The 24,960-nt window shown below is 42.7% G+C and overlaps 1 protein-coding gene across 1 annotated transcript; it reads right to left on the reverse strand.

The window, feature by feature from the left end:
* Positions 1-7,995: 7,995 nt before the first annotated feature.
* LOC133027205 (tripartite motif-containing protein 16-like) lies at positions 7,996-9,681 on the reverse strand. Its single transcript, XM_061094240.1, has one exon. It carries the CDS (start codon positions 9,679-9,681, stop codon positions 7,996-7,998), a length of 1,686 nt encoding a protein of 561 aa, XP_060950223.1.
* Positions 9,682-24,960: the final 15,279 nt, after the last annotated feature.

Consider the following 24,960-nt stretch of genomic DNA (forward strand, 5'->3'; position numbering starts at 1 on the left):
TGTGTTGGTGATGTTCCTTCAACCTTCTGATTTGTAATTCCGACTCGGGGGTTTGGTAATTCCGAGCTCCGAGGTGTAACGGAATGTGATACATCTATATATGAATGCAGATAAATTAAAAAGCCGACAGCCGATGGATTTCACTCTTTTACTCTCCACATGGGCCGTTAACTTTTCAAATGTTTTCAATCATTTTCAATCATGCGTAGTTAAAATCCTAATTTGCTTGGAAGCAGCTCTTAATTGCCTTTATCCGTGCATATCTACATTTCTTGACACGCTACCGCTCCCATTGTCATTTAGAGTTCTATTATGTGTTATTAAAATAATGTTATCCCACATAGTCTACTATATATATTGTATATCGGCTCTTTCAGGCTTGTTATTGAAACTGCATGAGACTCCATGTTTCTACGGCTGCTCCTTTCAACCAACTAGAAACATGATCTGTGCTCTGGACATCTATTTGTATACATTTCTGTCTTTGCCTTATATGTTTGCTTTCTTTGGCGCTCTCCATCCAAACTGAAAACAATGTTCTGGGGGCTTGAACCATGTTTACCTTCACACCATCCGTTTCCAGTCACTCAGCAGCTCGTCAAGCAAGGTCCTCGAGGTTAAACTGGTTGTCATTACCTTAAACCACAACCTTCCACCCAATTCAGTTTAAGTCAGCCAGCTGCTGCCTTCAGTGTTTTCCCTCCATCGCCTAATCCAGCGGCTGATTTGTCTCCCCCCCTCCCTTGGCGGCCAACCCCTGACCCCTGCTTTCCTGGTCCCTGAAACTCATACCGTCTGCCCTGACCTCCTGCAGCACACAAACTGATTTTCACACACATGCAGCCGCTTCAACCCCGTCCTGAGGCCCCGTGAAATCCGACCAACCCACGCCACGCCGTGACAAATGCATGGGAGCCTCTGGTCTGCGCCTGGAGCCGCGGCTCGGACGCGATGTCACGGTCGGCGTCTGACGGTGGAAAGTGAATCTGTCGAACTGATGCGAACTCGAAAACAGGTAAAAGACCCGATTCGGTCTCTGCTGTGAAAACTGGTGGTGCGTCCCAGCCGAACTTTTTACTGAAATGGTTGAAAAAGCCTCATAACTGCATCTGAAAGGTTTTTTTATTGAACATGGCAGCAAGAACATATTAATAGGCAATGTAATGTTGAATGTGAAACTGTCTTCCATGGTTTGACCGGATACTGAACTGAGCAAGAAGATGATGGAGGATAAAGAAAAGAAGAAAGAAGCAGCAGATCAGGTTTTGTTCGTCTCCAGATAATCATAAATCTACAGCTGTTATTCAATCTTAAAAAACATACATCTCTGCCGGCCCACAGTGTGTGAGAAATGAATTTTTCCGGCTTGAAGAGACTCTCCGTTTTACAAGACATGACACGTATGGCAACTGGTGACCTCCCTGTGAGCGTGTGTGCTCCCTGTGAGTGTGTGTGCGTCTGTGTGTGTGTGAGTGTGTGTGCTGTACATGCGTTCCCATGGGAACATGAATTCATGTACATCCAGGGTACGTCATGCTTTAAAAATGTAATAGTAAAACCTCCTGTCACACACACTCACAAATCACATAATTCAATATGTAAAAAGCGGAGACAAAAATTGAAAGAAAACTTTGCAGCTGCAAACAAACTATAACTCAAACCTGCTGGAGCCTCAAGTCAAATCGGTTAAGAATCCTTAAATATTTATTGTTTCAAATCATATGTAAAATATACTCAATGTCACAGTGAATAATAAATCTTATGACGTATGTGACGTACATTCAAAGAGTCGGAGTTTGAGTTCATTTCTTCTGGGAACTGTCGACTTAAAGGGGCTTCGCAGATGTTGTAAACACTGGTGGAACTACGGATTCAAAGAGTGAAACTGATGAGGACGAAAGTTTCCCTGGATCGGAGCCAACATGCTTCAGTGGACAGAGATTGTTTGAGTTTGAAAACACAAGAGAAAACATAGGAGTATTAGTCTTTTTAAAGAAATTGCACTTTTAGCTCAAAGCAACGCAGCAGCTCTGTCAGTGCAGGTCTGTATCTTATTTATTCTGTTTTCTATTAAAGTGCCCTGAGCCAAATTGCCTTCGGGATTAATACTTTTGTTTTGTATTGTTATTGTTGATCATTATCAGGTAATGCAGCAACAAAAGCTGCTGGATCGTAAAAACAACACAAGACTCAAGCTTTTAAGACAAATTGTCTTTCCAAAATAAAAATACCTTCAACACTCTAATCAAACCTCCGGGATCCACACAGTTTGTGTTGGGAAGTGACACAGAATGTAAAAATAACCTTTGTTTATTCACTGAAAAGCTCCACAGGGCGCCGAGGGAGAACTGAGGACTTGAGACTTGTCTGCTGTCGGATTGGATGTGGAGCCCGAGGACCTGACGTGAGATCAGATCAGACCTGGTGTCCACATCCGTCCTGAATGTGTCTCCTGTGAACACCTCTCCGCTCGGTGTGCAAATTAACATGTTCTTCATTTCTGTTGGTGAAAACCACGTGATGTTGTTTATACTAAGGTGAGCATCTAGATTAGATCTTTTTAATCCGAGCCCTTTTATCAATGTCATCTGATTTTACATTTTTGCCAATAAAGGTAACGCTTTCATTGTTTGTTTGTTATTTAGCAGGATTAATGCATTTTTAAAGCTCAGGTGACTACCCACAATACAACACTGGCATCAACCCCACAGCCCATAGTGTGTGTGTGTGTGTAGGAGGTGTGAGTGATAATAACGCTTCAAACACAGCGAACGCATTAATCTGTCAGGATGAAAGGAGCTGGCACCTTTCAGTTTGTGTGAATGTGATGGTGACAGACACCGAAGTCGTATCTTATCAGCGAGGACCCGACAGGCCGGCAGCCGAGGTGTGTGAGGGCATCAGTGTGACGCGTGTGAGAGCTCCACTCACACGCTGCCAATTACATCCTCCTTATGGGGCAGGCTGCCCGTCACACACACTCTCACACACACTCACACACACTCATACACACTCACAGACACCCCCACATACACACACACACTTATTACACACTTTATTTCATTTAAAAACACTATCATCATTTGATCCTTTTTTAACTTTGTTAAGAAAAGTGCAACAAGATTAAAGCTTATTAGATTTTAACATTTCTGTGTTTTCCACTGCATCATTTGTAATTCTCCTCACACAGTAGTTCACGAGGATGTGCACGACTGCTTTAGTTCGTCCTAAAAGTCAGGAGATGCTAGTGTGTGTGTGTTTGTGTGTGTGTGTGTGTGTGTGTGTGTGTGTGTGTGTGTGTGTGTATCACAGTCTGTTTCCGACTCACAGTTTGAGATCTTCTACAGCTCAGATTTGAACTAGACTCTGCTGGCTCAATCTTCCATTCATCATTTCAATCGTTCATTAAAAAGTCAGCATGATGAGCTTTTGCACAAAAACTCAGGAGGAGAAGATGGAGCTTTGGGTCCCATTGGTCAAAGTGTGCTGAAGTGTCTGTCCTACGAGTCGTACATTCAGGATTTACCTCAAAATCTTCAATATTTCCTCTTTAATTTGATGCATTTGTGATTTTATTTAAGTGAAGGTGGTTCACTGTTATATTTATTATCTTACCTATTAAATAATTTAATAAATAAAGACTTACAGACTAAAATAGACAATTATTTATTGTGAAATGTTGAGTGACATTTCCTCTTACACAAGAGGGAGTGAGTGAATGTGAGTGTGTGTGTGTGTGTGTGTGTGTGTGTGTGTGTGAGTGTGTATCTGTGTGTGTGTGCAAACTCCTTGAGACCAAATCAAATCAAGGATAAGTGATACCAAAATAAATGTGAGCGGTGTCCAATGAGTCATGATAGCGTGAGAAGGACAGCTCTCTCACACACATACACACATGCACACACACACACACACACACACACACACACACACACACACACACACATGTACACACGCACGATAACACACCGAATCACACACATGCACAAAATCATCTGCCCTTACAGTGCAACACTTTCCACTGACACCGATAAGCAAACAACCCGAGGGACGCACATCATTTTTAGCTTTAGCGTCCTGTGCATGTTTGTCACTCGACTTCTTCTGGTTCTGCACATCCAAGCTATGCAATAAGTGTGAGTGTGTGTGTGTGTGTGTGTGTGTGTGTGTGTGTGCGTGTGTGTGTATGCGCATTACACCCTAAAATTGAGTGAGCAAGCACACTTTCTTCCCTCGTCCAAACCCACCAAATGTGGCCATTTATGGCTTTAATTCTCCTCAGTGCTCGGACATGACATGAAGAATCAGTGGGAACCAATAACAGGATCTGAGCTTCAGACCAGATCCACGAGCGAAACCTCGGGTCAGATTAAACTAATCCACGTTGTCCCTGAGACCATATCTGGTTTGCTCTGGGTACTTCACAGCCCTGAAGACAAAAGCTGCTCCAATCCTCTAAAATATTTGGAGCATTTTTATTTGAGCTTCGCCTCAGAGAGCAGCCAGACGCCTCCTTCCCCCCCGAGCCGGAGACCAGCTTGGTTTATTGATCAGATTTTACAAGACAAGCATCGGAATCTGAAAAGCTTCATTAGAATTCATTCAGCCCAGAATCTACCGATCATTATAGCAGCAGCTGGAAAGTTTATTTCCGCCCCTGACCACAGAAAAGCCGATTGTTCGCCTGGTCAGATTAAAATAATCCTCGCTGCCTTGTTTCCTGAAAGGTCGGCGCTGTCAAGATGCTTTGCTCATGGTCAAGGGCGCAAATTCTACATGTGAAAGTTCACCAAAGTTGAATTTGAGCGTGGTCGTGGCTTCACAGCCGGAGAGCGAATCCATGATTTCTTGTGACGTTTCCTGATTGGTGCAGTGCAGTGCAGGTTTATTCTGTTTGTCCTCAGAGAAGCTGATTGACCATCAGCCTGAAGTGGACCAGGGCCCGCAGCGCTCCAGGAAGTAAAAGCCCAAGCTTCCTCTGAGGCTCTCTCTCTCTCTCGCTCTCTCGCTCTCTCTCTCTCTCTCTCTCTCACTCTCTTTTGTTTCATTTTACTTTAACTCCACAACACTGCACAATATAAACACACATAAAACACAATGAGACTGACTCATCAGCTCATATTTGCCGTTTTCTTCAGTTGACAGTTGTTATTTGGATTCAATAAATAATTGCTCCCCCATGACCTGTGAGTCGTGATATTAACGTCATTTAAATTGACTTAAAATCAATACGTCTATTCTTTCTCTTTGCTCTCATAACAGGGGTCTAGAGGCCAAGGCTCATTTTGTATAATCTTTTCTAAAATCAGTTATTTCAGAGCTGGGACTGTCGGGTTTGAACTTCTCTTTCAAGTTTTGTTTTCATATTTTCCATATCGATGTATAAAGGAATTTCAATTATTCCTCTACAACAGCAGGATTTTCACCTCAATCGCTGCTACGTCAACTCAGAACAGGAATTCACAGTTAGACACATTTTAATAACAAATAACAACAATACGTTTATTTGAAACACACCAATGTTGAATTTGTCCAACATTCATTTTGAAGCACATATGACGCTCATGTGTGTATTACTGTCCAAGGTGAATGGATCTCGTATTATTTATTAACGCAGTTTGTGTTTCGTTTGTTAGCTTGTTTTTCAGCAGGATTACGCAAATGTTGCGCACACATGGACAAAGGGACAGATGCAATATATATATATTTTTAATTACTTAGTTTAAAAATAATTCATTGATTTCCCAGGGAATAATTTGAGGATCTTGCTAAACAAAATCAGGCACATTTATTGGGCTGATATCAGTGAAACTGTGAGCAGCTTGGTTGAGGGACTGTTGGCGTGGTTACGTGCTCCACTGAGAACCAGAGTCTTTATCTTAAACTGAGCTAAATCCCCTTCTTGTTTTCCTGTTACTTGCAGCTCCCTCAAGACAAACCCTAGTTTCTCCATGAGAAATCCAACTGGCCACAAATCTCTCACGCTTTAGTGTTTGTTTTGGAGCTCGTTCTTCACACTTGCCGAAGTTCAAATGTGATGGAAGACAAGTCACCACTAGATGGTGCTGTAGCGTCTTTATGCCACATGTCCAATACATGTACATAAATCATTAGAGGTATGTTTTTTGTTAGCACACACACACACAAAACACACACACACACACACAAACACCCAGGAGACAGCAACCTGAGGAAGTGCAGTTTATATCTGTGTCAGATTTCCAGAGGAATAATACTGGATTCACAAATGTCCCTGTGTGTGTGTGTGTGTGTGTGTGTGTGTGTGTGTGTGTGTGTGTGTGTGTGTGTGTGTGTGTGTGTGTGTGTGTGTGTGTGTGTGTGTGTGTGTGTGTGTGTGTGTGTGTGTGTGTGTGTGTGTGTGTGTGTGTGTGTGTGTGTGTGTGTGTGTGTGTGTGTGTGTGTGGGGACCAGTGGGCAGCGTGGACGAGCAGATGAAACTGTTCCGTGGTTTCAATCCGGGGTTCCAACCCAGCGGCCTCGTCAAGACACCCGATGGACTTCGAGAGAAACTGGAAAGAGAAGCTCCGTGTGTCATGTCTGCCCCGATATTCTAGACCTATAGCAGCAGAACTAAGATCAGGTCTAACACGAACCTGGACCGGCTCGAACTATAAGCTTTATCGTGTTTGGAACTGCCGTCCCCCCCCGCACATATACATCCTATAACACTTGAAACTGTGAAATGGTGAGGGATTTCAGGACTCGGATGGAAGTTTAGATCAATGAGTGTTTAATTAGCAATACATCCAGGTAATGGGAAATGAGAAACAAACAAGGTGGTCAAACTAACTCACTCAAGGGTTTAACGGGAATAACTCTTTAACTCAAACAAGGCAAAACAGATGAAAACCAAGATACTCAGCGTCAAACGCCGGAAGAACACAAACTAACAAAGTTTAACTAAGGACATAAATAAACTAAACACTGTGCAGAAGTGTGTGAGTTGAATTTGTAAAGGGGGCGTGGCCGGAGCAGAGTTCAGGCTATAATACAGGAGACATGTGGTCTCTGGTCCTGGTTCTCTTCAGGACACGTGCTGCAGCATTTAGGACAAGCTGCAGAGTCTTTAAGGACTTCCTGCTTGAGCCTGATAATAAGGAATTACAATAATCAAGTTTGGATGGAACAATAAACCCAGTCACCTGTCTGCGTTGTCAATCAGTAATGGATACAAGAGGACTTCAGACTTTCATTTGATCACGTAGGGTTGAGAGAAAAACACAAATCCATTAATTCTGTAAATTTGGTTTACAATAGCTACATCCTTTGCACAGAAACGCAGCATGTGCTGCATTCCATACATCTTTGAAACAGAGTTTAGAATGACGTTTTTACTGCTCAGCCTTTAATTTGTGGTAATTATTTTTATTTTTGATAAGTCGCTCAACTCGCCTTTTTTTGATGGACCCCGTCCATCAAACCCCCGAGTAATCGAGGCGATGGTGCACCGTACATACATCCTACTCTCACCGCTGTAAAAAGTTAGCCAACTGTATACAGATGAATTTGGTATTAAAATGAACATGGATTCAGTGTAACACGTAATCAACATGCTAGGTAATGACAAAATACGCTTACTTTAGCAAAAACAGTGTCAACATTTCCTTAATTCCTGAGCTTAATTTCCCATGGAAAGTTTCCAGAATGTTACCTGACATGTCCCCCCCCTTTGCAACACTAATCAGGATCAATACAGGTTCTAAAACATCACAGAACCTGATTCTACATTGATTTAGAAAACAACAGCAACATTAGTTCTTTCAAACACATTCATGTCAGTGTAATTATAGATTTCTGTCTTTACAAAGTGATAACTTAGTATGTGTGATAAAGGAAGGTCAGTGTTTGATTGACAGCTGATCTCTGTGTGGAGCAGAAACGCCACCACGATGAACTTTGATCAACAAACATGGAGACAAAAGAAGTTAAAGATTTACAAACAGAATCTAAATAACTGCTTTTAATGACTCAAGTCTATTTGAGTTTACAGAACTCAGCTGTGGATCCAATATTATAATCAACCCTAATTCCAGCATATAGAGGCTGAGTGAATGTGGTCTGGACTCTGTGGATGAGAGTCATGGTGTCAGAGACTCTGTAGAAGGACAGAACACCTGCACTGTGATCCAGGTACACTCCGACTCTGGAGGACCGAGGACCTGACACTGGAGTCCTGATGTCGTTGTAATAAAAGCTATAACTGTCTCCATGACAATATAACATCCAAGATTTATCATTGAATCCAAATCCACATTCATCTGAGTCTCCTGCTCTGCTGATATTCTTGTATGTGACTGCTACACCAACTATTGCTCTCACCTCCACCTCCACCTCCACCTCCCAGTAACAACGTCCAGTCAGACTCTCTCTACTCAGGACCTGCTCCCAATCAATGAATCTGTCTGGGTGATTAGAATAAGACTGTTCTTCACTCATTACTGTTACTTTTCTGTTTCCCTCAGATAATAACAGACGTTTGTGTGCTGTGGTTGGATCCAGTGTGATTTCCTGTGAATACTTTAAGAAGTCAGCTCTGGTCTTGGGCTCTAGTTGTCGCAGTAAAACATCCACTTGAGACACAATCTGTAAAATATCTGTCTCTGTCTCACTCAGAATGTCCTGTAGTCGACCTCTGACCTGCGACACAGCTGCTGTTACGTCCTCAAAGTACCTCAGAGGACGAATCCTGATGCTGGATGAGTGTGTAGATTCACTGAGTGGTGACAGTGAAGAGTAGTTGTGTAGAAACTGGTTGTGATCCTCTGTGTCTGAGAGCTGCTTCAGTTCATGGTCTTTCCTCTTCAGCTCAGTGATCTCCTGCTCCAGTCTCTCCTGAAGCTCTCTGACTCGACTCACTTCAGTTTCCTGCTGGGATCTGATCTGCTGCTTCACATCAGAGCTTCTTTTCTCCAGCAGACGGATCAGCTCAGTGAAGATCATCTCACTGTCCTTCACTGCTTTATCAGCAGAACCATTGACGGCCTCCTCCTCCTGTTGAAGCAGCTTCACGTCTTTCTCTGTGTCCTGGAGACTCTGCTGGATTGTTTGTCTCCTCAGCCCGAGCTCTCTCTGCCTCTCAGTCCTTTCTGCTGCAGCTGACACTGTGTCGTGGTCTTTATGTTCCTCCACAGTGCAGAGATAACAGATACACTGCTGATCAGTGCGGCAGAACATCTTCATCACCTCGTCGTGACGAGAGCAGAGGTTCTCCTGGAGCTTCTCCGAGGGCTCCACCAGCTTGTGCTTCTTAAATGCAGCTAACTGAAAATGAGGCTGGAGGTGTTTTTCACAATAAGAGACCAAACAAACCAAACAGGACTTGAGAGCTTTCAGTTTTCTCCCAGTGCAGAAATCACAGGCCACATCTTCAGGTCCAGCATAGCAGTGATCAGCAGGAGCAGCTTGGAGTCCAGTCTTCTTCAGCTCCTCCACTAAATCAGCTAACATGGTGTTTTTCACCAGGACAGGCCTCGGTGTGAAGGTCTGTCTACACTGAGGGCAGCTGTAGCTTCCTCTCTCATCCTCTTTGTCCCAGTGGGTGTTAATACAGCTCAGGCAGTAGCTGTGTCCACAGCCAGTAGTCACCGGATCCTTCAGTGGATCCAGACAGATCGAACAGCAGAATCTTTCTCTGTCCCGTTGATTTTCTTGCTGCGCCATTTCAGCTGGTGCCAGTGACTTTAGAACAGTTTCACTTCCTTTGAACAGATACTGATCTCTGCTCCTCCCCCTCTCGTTCACTTCCTGCAGTGACTCATCTCCCACAGTTCACAGCTTGTTGTTCACTGGTTCTCACACTGACACACCTGTGAAGGGAGGAGACACAGACATATCCTGACTGGGAGGAGCTGGTTGTGAGGAAGAAGTTGTTGGTTTTTGAGGATTTACTGCATTTCCCAGCGGCCTGTTCTTACCTGGTGTTAAGAGGAGATTCAGTGAGAGGCAGAGTGTGTTATCCTCATTCACAACATACAGTAACAATTAAAGTCAAATCAAATAGATGCATCTAATAATAATAAATCACATCTTTATTTATAAAGCACATCTCAAAACTAATAAAGAAAAACACGTAAAAATAACAAATACAAACTCACTCATAGAAGAATGAAAAACTAAAAAAGTAGAATAAAGGTAAAGTTAAAGTTAAGGTCATCTTTACCGTCCCCGAGGGGCCATTTGGTTTGTAAACAGTAGTCACACACAAACCATACACATCATAACAATACATACATACACTCTCTCTCTCTCTCTCTCTCTCTCTCTCTCTCTCTCTCTCTCTCTCTCTCTCTCTCTCTCTCTCTGTGAATGTGGTTCGATAAAAGAAGGTTTTAAGTTTTGATTTCAAGGAAGTTATCGACTCAGCCGGCTGCATTGCCTCAGGCAGGTTGTTCCACAGTCTCTGAATCTTATTTCTCAAACTCTGTCTTAGTGTTTAACTCAGAATCTGGATCGCTGTGTCGTACGCCGTTTGACCGCCGGCATTCCTCCTCCTCACACTGGCCCTGCAGCTGAGGAGGAGGAGCAACGACAGCGTTTAATGCCTGAGCATTGTTTGTTTTATAGACTTCATATTTGGATATAACATCCTGTAGAAATGAAAGCCAAATATCTCAGATACAAACACTGTCATATTCAGTGAGTGTCAGCTGTCAATCATCACGTCTCAGTCTGTTTTTATATCATCAAATAACTGATTGAAACCAAACTGATCAGAAACACCTGAACAAACATCAGTGAGATAAGAACGAGCTGAAACGACAGAAACATCTTTAAACGTATATTTAACGTCTACTTTGACTTTTTAGTTTGGTCCATGTCCCATCTGCTAACATGGGGGAGGAGGAGTTTAGGATCTGTACTGAAGCCAGACACTAGGGGGCGATCGAGGCATCCATCTTTATTTGCAGTGTGTGTACAGGTGTGTGGTACCTGAGTAGGACCTCAGCACACTTCAGTCCTTCAAGACGCTGAAGCTGCAGCTGTGTTCTTCATGTTCTATCACTTTATGTCCTGTGTGTGTGTGAGAGAGTGTGAGTGAGAGTGATTGTGTGTGTGAGTGTGTGAGAGTGTGTGTCTGTGTGTGTGTGTGTGTGTGTGTGAGAGTGTGTGTGTGTTAGATTGTGAGTGTTAGTGAGTGTGAGTGAGAGAGTGTGTCCGTGTGTGTGACTGTGTGAGATTGTGTGTGTGTCAGTGTGTGGGTGTGAGTGTGTGTGTTTGTGTTTGTGTGTGTTCAGGCGGAAGCAGCGAGGGACAGTAAACAGAGTCCGATGGTTCAAAGGAACTCCTCCTTCTCCACTTCACATGAAGTCTGTTAATACATCTGTGATCTGGGAATGAGCAAGGTGATGTTTATAGCGCCGCCCCTCTTGTGACATCACATACCTCATTGTTTATTGTCGGGGGGGGGGGGGGGGGGCACAGGTGGATCTGTCCATGGACAACATTGAGACCATCCTGAACACGCTGATCTACGACGGGAAGGTGGAGACGACCGTCATCGCTGCCAAGGAGGGACCGGTGGGCAGCGTGGACGGTCAGATGAAACTGTTCCGTGGTTTCAATCCGCTCATCCAACCCAGCTGCCTCGTCAAGACGCCCTGTGGACATGACGAGAAACTGGAAAGAGAAGCTCCGTGTGTCATGTGTTCCCCGACATTCTAGACCTATAGCAGCAGAACTAAGATCAGGTCTAAGACGAACCTGGACTGGCTCGAACTATAAGCTTTATCGTAATGCAGTGGTTCCCAAACCTTTTACAGTCCTGTACCCCTTCAGACATTCATTCTCCAGCTACGTACCCCCCCCCCCGTTTTTTTGTCATGTTTGTAACCGCCGCCCCCTGCGCACATATACAGCCTATGACACTTGCAACTGTGAAATTATCAGGGATTTCAGGACTCGGATGGAAGTTAAGATCAAACTGAGTTTTATTAGCAGTACAAACAGGTAAAGGGAAATGAAAAACAAACAAGGTGGTCGAACTAACTCACTCAGGGGTTTAACAGGAATAACTATTTAACTCAAACAAGGCAAAACAGATGAAAACCAAGATACTCAGCGTCAAACGCTGGAAAAACGCAAACTAACAATGTTTAACTAATGACATAAATAAACTAAACATTGTGCTGAAATGTGTGCGTTGAATTTGAAAAGGGGGTCGCGGCCGGAGCTGAGTTCAGCCAGAAATAATTACCGCGGCACAGGTTAATGAGACTGGTGTCCTTGAGAGGATGCACATAATTTTGCAATGTAAAATGACAAAGACATTCAACAACAACACAAAGTCATAGGCTTACTTTTCTGGCAGACAATGTTCCCAAATGCATCTGGGCTCCAGCTGAGCTAGGATTGCCTAGTTTTGTATTCAACTACCTTTAAGTTCCGTTATAGGCTAAGTTTTGCAAAAAAAGTGTCAACATTTCCTAAATTCCTGAGCTTAACTTCCAATGGAAAGTTTCAAGAAAATTACTGGGAATGTCCCCTCCCTTTGCAACACTAATCAGGATCAATACAGGTTCTAAAACATCACAGTGCCTGATTCTACATTGATTTAGAAAACAACAGCAACATTAGTTCTTTCAAAAACATTCATGTCAGTGTAATTATAGATTTCTGTCTGTACAAAGTGAGAACTAAATATGTGTGATAAAGGAAGGTCAGTGTTTGATTGACAGCTGATCTCTGTGCGGAGCAGAAACGGAACCACCACGAAATTTGATCAACAAACATGAAGACAAAAGAAGTTAAAGATTCACACACAGAATCTAAATCACTGATTTTTATGACTCGAGTTTATTTGAGTTTACAGAACTCAACTGTGTCTCCAGTATTAAAATAAACATTAACTCCCACATAGAGAGGCTGAGTGAATGTGGTCTGGACTCTGTGGAGGAGAGTCATGGTGTCAGAGACGCTGTAGAAGGACAGAACACCTGCACTGTGATCCAGGTACACTCCTACTCTGGAGGACACAGGACCTGACACTGGAGTCTCGATACTGTTGTAATTAAAGTTATATCTGTCTCCATAACAATGTAACATCCAAGATTTATCATTGTTTCCCAATCCACATTTAAGTGAGTGTCCTGCTCTTCTGATATTCTTGTATGTGACTGCTACACCAACTGCTCCTCTCATCCCCAGCTCCACCTCCCAGTAACAACCTCCAGTCAGACTCTCTCTACTCAGGACCTGAGACATATCAGCGTCTTAAAAATCAAAATTTAAGAAGTCAGCTCTGGTCTCTGGCTCTGGTTGTGGCAGTAAAACATCCACTTGAGACACATCGTGTAAAATCTTTGTCCCTGTCTCACTCAGAATGTCCTGTAGTCGACCTCTGACCTGTAACACAGCTGCTGTGACGTCCTCAAAGTTCCTCAGAGGATGGATCCTGATGCTGGATGAGTGTGTAGATTCACTGAGTGATGACAGTGAAGGGTAGTTGTGTAGAAACTGGTTGTGATCCTCTGTGTCTGAGAGCTGCTTCAGTTCATGGTATTTCCTCTTCAGCTCAGTGATCTCCTGCTCCAGTCTCTCCTGAAGCTCTCTGACTCGACTCACTTCAGTTTCCTGCTGGGATCTGATCTGCTGCTTCACATCAGAGCTTCTTTCCTCCAGGAGACGGATCAGCTCAGTGAAGATCTCCTCACTCTCCCCCACTGCTTTATCAGCAGATCCATTGACGGCCTCCTCCTCCTGTTGAAGCAGCTTCACGTCTTTCTCTGTGTCCTGGACTCTCTGCTGGATTGTTTTTCTCCTCAGCCCGAGCTCTCTCTGCCTCTCAGTCCTTTCTGCTGCAGCTGACACTGTGTCGTGGTCTTTATGTTCCTCCACAGAGCAGAGATAACAGATACACTGCTGATCAGTGCGGCAGAACATCTTCATCATTTCGTCGTGGCGAGAGCAGATGTTCTCCTGGAGCTTCTCCGAGGGCTCCACCAGCTTGTGCTTCTTAAATGGAGCTAACTGAAAATGAGGCTGGAGGTGTTTTTCACAATAAGAGACCAAACAAACCAAACAGGACTTGAGAGCTTTCAGTTTTCTCCCAGTGCAGAAATCACAGGCCACATCTTCAGGTCCAGCATAGCAGTGATCAGCAGGAGCAGCTTGGAGTCCAGTCTTCTTCAGCTCCTCCACTAAATCAGCTAACATGGTAGACAGTAGCTGTGTCCACAGCCAGTAGTCACCGGATCCTTCAGTGGATCCAGACAGATCGAACAGCAGAATCTTTCTCTGTCCCGTTGATTTTCTTGCTGCGCCATTTCAGCTGGTGCCAGTGACTGTAGAATGGATTCACTTCCTCTGAACAGATACAGATCTCTGCTCCTCCCTCTCTCATTCACTCCCTGCTGTGACTCATGTCCCAAAGTCCACAGTCCTGACTTGGAGGAGCTGGTTGTGTTGTTGTTGGTTTTTGAGGATTTACTGCATTTCACAGCGGCCTGTTCTCACTTGGTGTCAAGAAGAGATCCAGTGAGAGGCAGAGTGTGTTATCCTCATTCACAACATACAGTAACAATTAAAGTCAAATCAAATAGATGCATCTAATAATAATAAATCACATCTTTATTTATAAATCACATCTCAAAAGTAATAAAGAAAAACTCGTAAAAATAACAAATACAAACTCACTCATAGACGAATGAAATGCTAAAAAAGTAGAATAAAGGTTAAGTTAAGGTCTCATGGACGTGTCAGAGTGTGACAGAATGTCGTTAAGTGAAAAATTCATGTTGAGGTGACACAGGGAACAGTGTGTCTGCTCTGATCCTCCGACCCCCCCGCACCCCAATCCTCCCTGTAATCCACACACATGCCTGCACATACATCCATACCCCCCCCCCTCCCCCCATGCTTTATCTCATTACTACGCCCCCTGGCTGTCTGCATCTGCTCGTGTCCTCCCTGTGACGTCACTGGGACGTCACTGGGAGTGGAAGACAGGTGGACGTTCAGAGTTCACCGATGAGTAAAGGGAGCGGAGCACGAGGTCGCCTGTATTTCCACATCACCCTCGTTATTGCACAGCGAGCAATGTCCGCCGAGCCGAGAGCGATGGTGATTCATAAAGAAGAATCACCTGGTGACAGATTCTTGGGAAAGGTTATATCCTCACCTCGGGCCTAAATATAGTAAATGCATTTCATATATTGATCCGTTGCAAACTTTTCCATCAAATGCATGTATTTACGTTTTAAGTGAGTGAAGTGATTCAATCCATTTATTTATAGTTTAGCTTTAACTCTAGTTATATAGGTGATACCACAGGGTGTATGAAATGAGAGCTCCTTTAAAGTGAAGCAAAGGCTTTTGATCAGTAAATATCATGAACATCACCTCCTCTGTGTTAGTGAATGGGACATGGACCTAACACATCACTTTTCCTCAAAGATGGATATGAACATTTTAAATAGTTTTTAATTAAATAGTTATTTTTACCAGTAAGCTTGGTTTTAATTAATTAATTGATCCTATAGGGGTGAAACATGGTAAGTGACAGCTGAGTGATGATTCGTGATTGGTCGAACACGTGTATCGATGGGATCTCGCTGCTCCGCTTCTGTCACTCGAAAGACTTTGGCTCTTAATGTGCAGGATGGAGGCGTTTGTATCCGGGATAATGTAAAGTGATTTCTGGTTAGTTCACAGAAGGAAGTGGAAATACATCTTCCATCTATATATACAGTCTATAGGCGATACAATAAATAATGTTTGCATAAATATGTAAAACTTGTGTTGAAAGGATGAAGCACATGACATGAAAGTTAGAAAACCGTTGTGATCCTGATTCCTGCCTGTGCTCAATCCACGTGATGAAAAAGCCCTCATGCGATTAGGACGCCATGTTTTGACACAACTTCATCCATGCAGCTGAGGAGAAGAGAAGGACCTCAACCTGCTGATGGTGTCCCTCGAGCTACTGAAACCAACCGACCACATGCAGCCCTGGAGCACGTACTGAATGTATATGAGAGTCACTTCATGGCGTTATATTCCAGCCGCGGGGTTTTGAATATAATATGAGCGGCTCAGTCCTCTCACGTTAGTCCTCTCTCCCTCTCTCCTACTGCAAAAGCTGCCACTTCACTGTACTTCATGTCAATTGCCGAGGAAATAAAATTATTCAAACGTGAATATTCACACTCAGGAATGCACACGTACGCACGAGGAGGGGGCAAGAACAAAGGTGACATTAGAAGGAATTTAATATTTATGTGATGCAAAGCAGCGGGTTGGGCAGCGATGAAGTGCCCCGGGCTCAGTGAGTCGGCGCGCTTCATTTCAAACGCCTCCTTTTCCCTTTAAACCGGCCGACACCGCTGCACGCGCTCGAGCGGAGGTGAACACATACTTGGAGTTGTGGCATCGATCCGCCGCCTCCCGACGAGGAAGACGACTTCCAAGGTGTCTCTGCAGGAAATTTGATTCCTAATGAGGAGGAGGGGTCACTTTGCTCGGTCGTGGGGAATAACATGAAACAGTGAGGGTGAGACGGCAGATCACCGATACTGGAGGTGAACGCGTGAAGCTTCAACTGCAAAATGCCACTTTTTTAACGTTTGTTACATTTCCTGCAAAGTTTAGATTTATTCGCAGGAAGTGGCGAGGTATTTCTGTATTTAAATTCAATGCTTTCCGCTGTGAAATGAAGTGTCGCGATCAAACTGCAGTTGATGATTGTTTCCTGACCTTTTTGATGCTTTTTGTCTGAGACACAAAAGGCTGTGAGTCACAAGTCTGATAAGGACAAATAGTACAATGGGGAACATCTTAACAACAATAATAACCGCAGAGCGTCACCACTGTTCACCCTCCCACTCACCACATTGGCACACAAAGAAAAGAAGAAGATGAGAACATTTTAAAAATGACTGAAAGGAAAACACAGATGAAACCTTCATCTTAATATCGCACATAAAAATTCAAAGCTCACTAATTACAGTAAGAGAAACGTCACACCAGAGACAAAGACTTTTCATAATAGACACAATATAAAAACAGCACACAATAGGATTACAAGATAAGATAGAAAAATACTACAGTATACATATGTAAAGTGAGTGTGCTTCTGCTGTAGTGCAGGAACTGTGCAAGTATGCAAGTGTTCAGAGTCCGGTTTAATGCTCAACCAGAGTTCAACCGGAGTTCAACCAGAGTTCTCAGGCAGCGGAACCTCAGGCCGACGGCAGCAGGGAGGAGAGCCAGTTGTGTGAGTTGTTCTCCTCATTATCATCGCAAAGATACCTATATCATTTCATATAGTGAAATAATATGCATTGAAAGCTCTATTTATAGATACAACATAAAGTTTTTGTAGGTTTTTACAAGCATCACTGTCTCTGTCTTTTCAGCTTTGCACTTTTCCAGTCACTTCCTATCTTATTTAGGTATTTACACCTATGGTTTCTTTATGTGCTTTCAAGTGATTTCGGAATAATCAGAAAACATTGTTTGCGACTGGGAAATTCAAGTCGGAAAACAACAACTTTGGAAGTTGGTGAAAAAGTTTGGTAAACAAGTTGCTGACGACGTAGAGACCAGTTAACATAGTTTCACTATCAGCTCTAAAAAGTAGCTTTTGATGTGACAGTTTATATTTCTGTCACTTTAAACTGTATCAGCATCAAACAGACTATTTACCAGAAGCTGACATTTTCATGATGAACGTGTATGTGTTTAAAGATATTTATCTGCCTGTCGCACAGGAAAATGTTTCTTTGCTACCTTTATTATTGTGCAGATGTTGGCCGGGGGTGTGAATGTGTTTAAATCTCTAGACACATTTTGCTACAGAGCTCATGGTTTTCCCCCTTTTCTGACTTCAGAGCACATCAACGCAGTTGAGACGTCGGAACAACGACTTCACAACTTGAGAAATCGTATTTTCTGTAGAGCGCGTGCATGCACAGTCATTTCAGACAACACCTCACTTCCTGTTCTGTTCCCGCCCTTTGTTTGTGACCTTCACGACGGCGTCAACAAGTCAAGTTCGTGGTCTCGATCCTGATGATACGTTTGAACGATGACGACATTCATTTTGCTGGAAGTAAAAGTAAAGTTTCTAAGCACATTATTTAAAAAAAGACTTTCCCTAAATTACAGTGTGAAACCAAAACTAAGTGGATGTAAATCAAACCTCTCCCGTAGCAAAGACATGAACGTTGGTCCGGACCTTCAGGTGTGAAAACGCCCTCAGTGAACCTCTAACGTCCTCAAAAGTTAGTTTCAAAGGTAAATCACCAATAATAATTCCATTCTTTCCTAAAATAGCGAGCACATAATGTCCTTCAGTGCAGAACACCAGGCCTCAGGTGTAGCAGTGTTGACGTATTTTGGATCTTTTAGCATTTTCCCTGACATCAGCAGCTCATTCGACGGGTCATTACAACGCTGAACTGCATAACTGTGATCAAGCTGAGGAAGTGGCCAAGGAGAAAGAGAGAAACGAAGCAGGAACACAGTGCGACTGACTTTCAGGCTCCTGCTGAGACACTTGGAAAACTGATGATTTAGATTGTATGCTAATTGTACGTTTGCTTTAAATAGACGTGGAGCGAGGACGGTTCACAGAGAGTGGTGGAAGGTCGTTACGAGGCAGCGAAGGAAGCAGAGAGAGAGTGGTGTGTGTGTGTGTGTGTGTGTGTGTGTGTGTGTGTGTGTGTGTGTGGGGGGGGGGGGTTGCAGAGCCCCAGGAAATTGATTGCCCTCGTACACGCATCCTGATGGTTGAGATGGTTCGTTAAACGCTTTCAGAGATTCAATTAATATCAGGGATTAGATCAGCCGGTGTGCATGTGCAAAGATGTGTGTGTGTGTGTGTGTGTGTGTAGATGTTGGTTGTGTGACTGTAGAGAATGATTCATATGTGCCCTTAGCAGAGATCCCAGCATTACCACAGAGAGGGAGGCTCTAATGATTTATGATGATAGTTGCTGCTTCCTGTCCCCAGAGATGGAAAGAGAGAGAGAGAGAGAGAGAGAGAGAGAGAGAGAGAGCGAGAGAGAGCGAGAGAGAGAGAGAGAGAGAGAGAGAGAGAGAGAGAGAGAGAGAGAGAGCGAGAGAGCGAGAGAGAGAGACTTGTCCATTTCTACATGACAGAGAGACATCGATCAGAGACAAAGAACTGAAGGCAGAGGTGTTTTCAGCTTTATTAACAGTGACCATCCGTCTCCCAGTCCGAGGACAGACTCAATGATCGTCACACTTCCTCCGACCTTTCTCTCACCTGGTTTTAAACCCTAGATTATTTTTTTTACAGATGTGGAAGAAACAGAAGCACGTGTTGTTCCAAGTAAAATTGAATTTGAATTTCATGCATCAAACATCGCTGCACTGAGGATATTTTAGACTTTGATCCCTAACTTCCTCTGTGTATTGTTGGTTTCATATTGTAATTTAGGGAGCGCATCACATTAGTGGACTGCGTCTGCCATACATCACACTGATTTGTTTTTAGAGGGGCTGTCGTCTCAAGTCTGAGTTGATTTTGTTAATTGTTTGTTTTGTTTTTGTTTTTAATTTGTATTCAAGTGTGTAGAAAAAGACCTGTTCCCTTCTTTCATTTTGTTGCCACTGAAATATCCTCGTGATTTTACTACCAGCAAGATGAACATCCTCATCTTTCAAACATGAAATAGTCGGACACCTAAAAACACAAGCCTGCGAGCTGCTTCTTCTTCTTCTTCTTCTTCTGTTTGATGCCGATTCAACTTCCTGTTATTTGGTCAGAAGGTCCCATCTGTTTAAAACAAGTTCCACACTCACAAACAAACAGAACCTTAGTTGGACTTGATTTAGCTCTGTTGGTCCGAAGCACTGAAAACTGAAAAAGCCTGAAGGACCGAACAGGATTGGTGTGAAAGTGTCCCGACAAAACCCACAAAATGAAGAACCTGTGGCATCAATGAAACGACCCCTCATGGCGTCCCATCCCATAATGCCACAGGGTCGTTGACTTTATTACTTTCTTATTTCCTTCTCAAGGAAAACTTGAAATGCCAACAGGTGGATTATGTGATATATCTTGTGGAGGGGTCATAGATCTCTGAGTGATATTTAGTTCCCTCTGCATTTACCATCCAAGCTCAGTATTTGTGTCTTAGTGAGTTAGAACCTGTTCCATCGGCTTGTTCACGTTCTGCAGATAAAAAACAATCAACAATTTTTTGTCCATGAATTTAAATGAATAAACAAGCAAACCAACAAGAGGTAGAAAAGTCTGTTTTCTCGCTGTAAACAAAAACTCGGTGTGTTTGTTTATTGTCAGAAAATTCAAAAGTATGTATTCATGATGACAATGGGGTGCTAAACACACACACACACACACATACAAACCGAAATGTGCTCTTTCAAGGACAATATTTTCTTGGGCTTCATGAGCAAATTTTTAGTTTCAACTTTAGTTTCAACTTATTATTTTTCACAATTTAATCAAATGTGCAGAAAATGACAAAATAATAGATTTACTTTCAGCGCATGAGGCAAAACACCCAATGGGCCAAATGATGCTCACATTTATTTATAGTTATAAAGCTGAATAGTTAGAGTCCTTATCACATGGACATAATTCCCTGGGTTTCTTCACTGTCTTTAATGAAATCATTCAAAGGCTAAAAGGGGTCAAAGTGGTTTAATGGCTCTCAAAAAAAGCCATTAACCACTTTGTAAGACACAGTGAATTTAAACTCTATTTCTGTTCGTTGTTTGAGTCACAGCTTATTCAGGAACCTGGTGATGAATGGACCTCCTCTCTCAGTGGTGTTGCTTCTCTCTTTAGATCATCCAAGAAACCTGAGCCTTGAAGACTGCTGGGACCCGCTGGGACCTACTGGGACCTGCTGGGACCTGCTTGGACCCGAGGTGACCTGCTGGGAGCCGCTGGGACCCGTTGGGATCCGTTGGGACCTACTGGGACCGGCTGGGACCTGCTGGGACCTGCTGGGACCTGGGGGATCAGACTGGGTTTTGTGTGTTTAAACAATCCACCTGTAGCATAAATAAAATAACAGCTTTTGACGTTCATACAATTGGTTGTCACGTGTGTTATTAGTGCGAAGCTGTAACCGTGGTAACAACGACTGCACTACAGGTTACCACAGACTACAGGTCGGCCTTGGTTACTTGGTTACTAGGACTCAGGTTAGGATCAGGAGGAAGTACGCAGCCTGAGCATCACTTTACTAAACAACAACCAATCAATCCTGGATGCTGCTGCTTCTGGAACCAGCTCTCTCTCACACACACACACACACACACACACACACACACACAAAGCACACTGAGGAATGCTGGGAGCTTCATGTGGTCACACAGTTGATTCTGTGCTCGTTAACATAATGGATGTTTCATTACCACTGATTCCTGCTTCCTGCGGCTTTGAAGCAACTTGCCGCCTCACTTTGCTTAAGCTGCATACATGTCGTGCCTGCTAGTGTAAATAATTCATATAAGTTTCACATTTTTATTCAAATACTTTTCTCCAGGTCATGGTATGGCTAACACAAGTTGTCAGATTTTGTTTTCTTTCTGGGATAATGGATAAAAAAAGCATCAGCACATAATTTACAAGTTCAATTAAAAATAAGATCACTTATGTAAAAAAATTTGGTCTGTTCAGTTGTTTTAAGAGGATATTTATTGCTAAACTTGGTTTAATAGGGAGTTTAATAATACTTAATAGCATTCAATGGAAGTCATTTGTAGAGAGGTTGCGGCTGATTCATAAATTTGTTTAAACCTTTTAAATGTTTGAGCACCGCAATCAAAGAGCAGAGTGGATTGAGTGATCTCTGAAGTGGATTCTTTTCAAGACCTGGGCTCATAAAACCAAAAGTCTCTCAATGGTTCCTTGATTAGATGTAAGTGCTTTTTTTCATTTGAATAATAAACCCTGAAAACACACTATGACAATTATCAAATCCAGTGCCTTATCCACTAGTGGTCTCTTTAATTTATATAAACCTGTTTGTATAGGAGGAGCAGTATGAACCACAGCCTCAGCTTAGTTTGCCTTCAGTGAAAGAACCCAAATATCTTAACAACAATGTGTTACTGACAGGTCAGGGCAATAGCACAAACTACTGTTGCGCTTCTAGAGTGTACATTTAAAAAAAAAAAACGTCATTACAAGTTGAATATGAACTTTTCTCCCCACGCTCCAATGCATTTTTGAATGAAAAGCGACGGCCCAGGTTGATATTGGCTTCCCACTCGTCCTGGTGTGTGAACTCTGCAGGTGTTCAGGAGGATGTGGGTGAACGCTGCTGCCCTTTTCAGGCTGAGACGCACTTTCTCAACATGAATCTGCTCACACGCATCAGCACCGAGCAGCAGGAAGTGACCAAATGGACTTTTCCCTGCAGCATTCATACTACGTAAAAGAACACAACGCACTCGTCTCCTCCGCAGTTTGCAATAGTCAGCGATGAGCATTCAAGGTCAAATGAGTGTTTTCATCCTCTTAATAAAAGCAGACTTTCCGGCTTCCTACGCTTATCGGAAAAAAATGTAGCTGCAGTTTATTTAAATGGCAAAAGGTTGCTTCTGAAACATGAATCTGCAGAGAAAAGCAGAGGAAAAAAATATTGTTGGATCTAATTCACTTATTCTAATTGAGTACATCAGGCTAACTAACAGTTAAATCCTGATAGAAAATGCTCGAAGTTAATCAACACAGCGAGAACTGCGGGTACAAAGTCTTGCAAAATAACTAAGAACATTTTTAAATCCAGCAGAATTTCTTATTTAAATCCAGTCACAAATGAAAATACATATCTGTTGTGATTGGTTAACGGCTTCCAGTGCGCGTAGGTAACGCCGGTCCTGTGCTCTCACTTTATCCGACTGTGCTCGTGTCAGTCCAGCTGCTGGGAATGCATTATGCAAATATGGGGCATTGTGATGTCACATGACTTTATAACGATGAAGCGTAAAAAGCATAAAACGTCTCCTCTATTTAAAAAGCTGTTTGATGGATCTGTTTTGGGATCAGACCTGAGATTCACCAGCTGTGTGACTAAATGATTTAGTTTTCAAAATTGAACTAAATAATAAATACCTTCGCTGACTCATACACTTCAACACTAGGAGTCAATATCCGTGTGGGAATCTTTCTCTTTTCCACTTTATTTATGTTGTTGTCGATGTCTAATCTTAGAACTGAGACTGTTTGAAAACCGTGGAGCTGTTTATATTTTTCTACATGGAGTACATGAAATACCACTTTGTGTGCATGAGATACAATTCATCCCCACATTTGATTAATGTCAGATAAGTTTGTTTTTAGAGTGAGGCCTTCCTCTACTACACTCTGGACTATTCTGACCCGTTTGGTTAATGGGTTGAAACGGCCCACAGTGATCTGTAATGTGGGTTTACAGCCACTTAATTACGTCATTTTTCTTACTTTCCAGAGATAAGTGTTGCAGAACAAAAGTGTTATGGAACCAGAGCAAACATAACTTTATTCCACTTGTCCTGATTTCATAATTCCATCGTTGGATCGTCACTGGTTGGTAATTATTAAATGGTTTATGTCACTTGAGTTCATGGTAAATTATTGGGGAAAGATATATTTCGGGATAATGTTGAGGTGAAGCGATGTTGCCGTGGAATGGATAAGCCACCACAGATTCAATGTAGGGTGAAATATTGCGCTTAAACTTTCAATATTTCCCGCAAGGTGCTTTTGCTGAGGTGAAAAAGAACATAATCCATCATCCAAGGGACCAATCGTGTAGAACGGCACGTACGGTACCACACACACCTTATGTCTCATTTGGCGTTAACACCTTGTATGGTTAACTGCATCCTCGCTCTAACTTTACCATGACCGACGCCGTTTGATTAATTAGATTAAGATTAAATTGGACGTGGTGTCCTTGGCCACAATTAAGATTTCATTGCCTCTCTGAGACTTACATGCTGCAACATGTCTTTGGTTAGTGAGAGGGATGACAGGACCAACCCAGCATGTCAGCTCGCTCTGTCAGCTCGCTCCGGTCTGTCGACCCAACCTGATTCTGCTGCGCTGACTCCCAGCTCAAAGAGTGAGAACCCATGAATCAAAACATGGGAACGAATGACTCAAGTTGTACAAATGAATCAACCAAAATGTGGAAGCGTACCAATCAAAATACCGGAACTAATTAATCTAAATTAGAGGAGAAATGAATCAAAACATGGGTTTGAATTAATCTCGATGTGGGAATAGATCAAGAAGGTTGCAATGAATCAATCAAAATAGTCGGGAACAACTTGTATCTCCAGCACATGCATTAGCATTTTGAATGTTTAATGGGGTAAAAATTGGCCTCTGCATCAAATTCTCCTCCTCCTGTTATTTGCATATATATTTAATATTTATAGTACATCTCAAATATGTATCAAGCAACGTCAAAACACCAGAATATGCACTTACATTTGAATTTGCCGTCTTTCATATCGTATGCAACATCCCACATTTCTTACTCCTTCATCATTACTGCCACTATAGTTAGTGTAAGAACCTTCTACATTCGTATAAATATGTGACACTTTTACTTTATTCTTTACTTGTATTTTAGACTTAATTCTTCATTGTGTTTTATTCTTTTCTACTTTATATTGTTCGGCTCTGTAATCTTTGAGCGAGCTGGCTCAAGAATTACCTGAGGGATTAAGAAAGTCTTATCTCGTGGCTCAAACATGCCACAGAGAAATGTGTTGCTCGGATTAGCTCACATTATAAAAGTGAGAAGCGGATAATTTGCCGTGAGCCATGAACTCCCTGTTTGTATAAGGACAAGAGACACAACCTGTCAACCTGGGACGAAATACATTCCTCCGCCGTGGCGAGAGAGGCGAAGGCGAAGGCACATATGCATAAATTGAACTCGGCCAACTTGATCAAAAAGCCACATGACAGGGAATTGTTTTGCTGATACAAGGCTGAAAAGGCGA

Source organism: Limanda limanda, chromosome 2, assembly GCF_963576545.1.
Source record: "Limanda limanda chromosome 2, fLimLim1.1, whole genome shotgun sequence".
NCBI lineage: Eukaryota > Metazoa > Chordata > Actinopteri > Pleuronectiformes > Pleuronectidae > Limanda > Limanda limanda.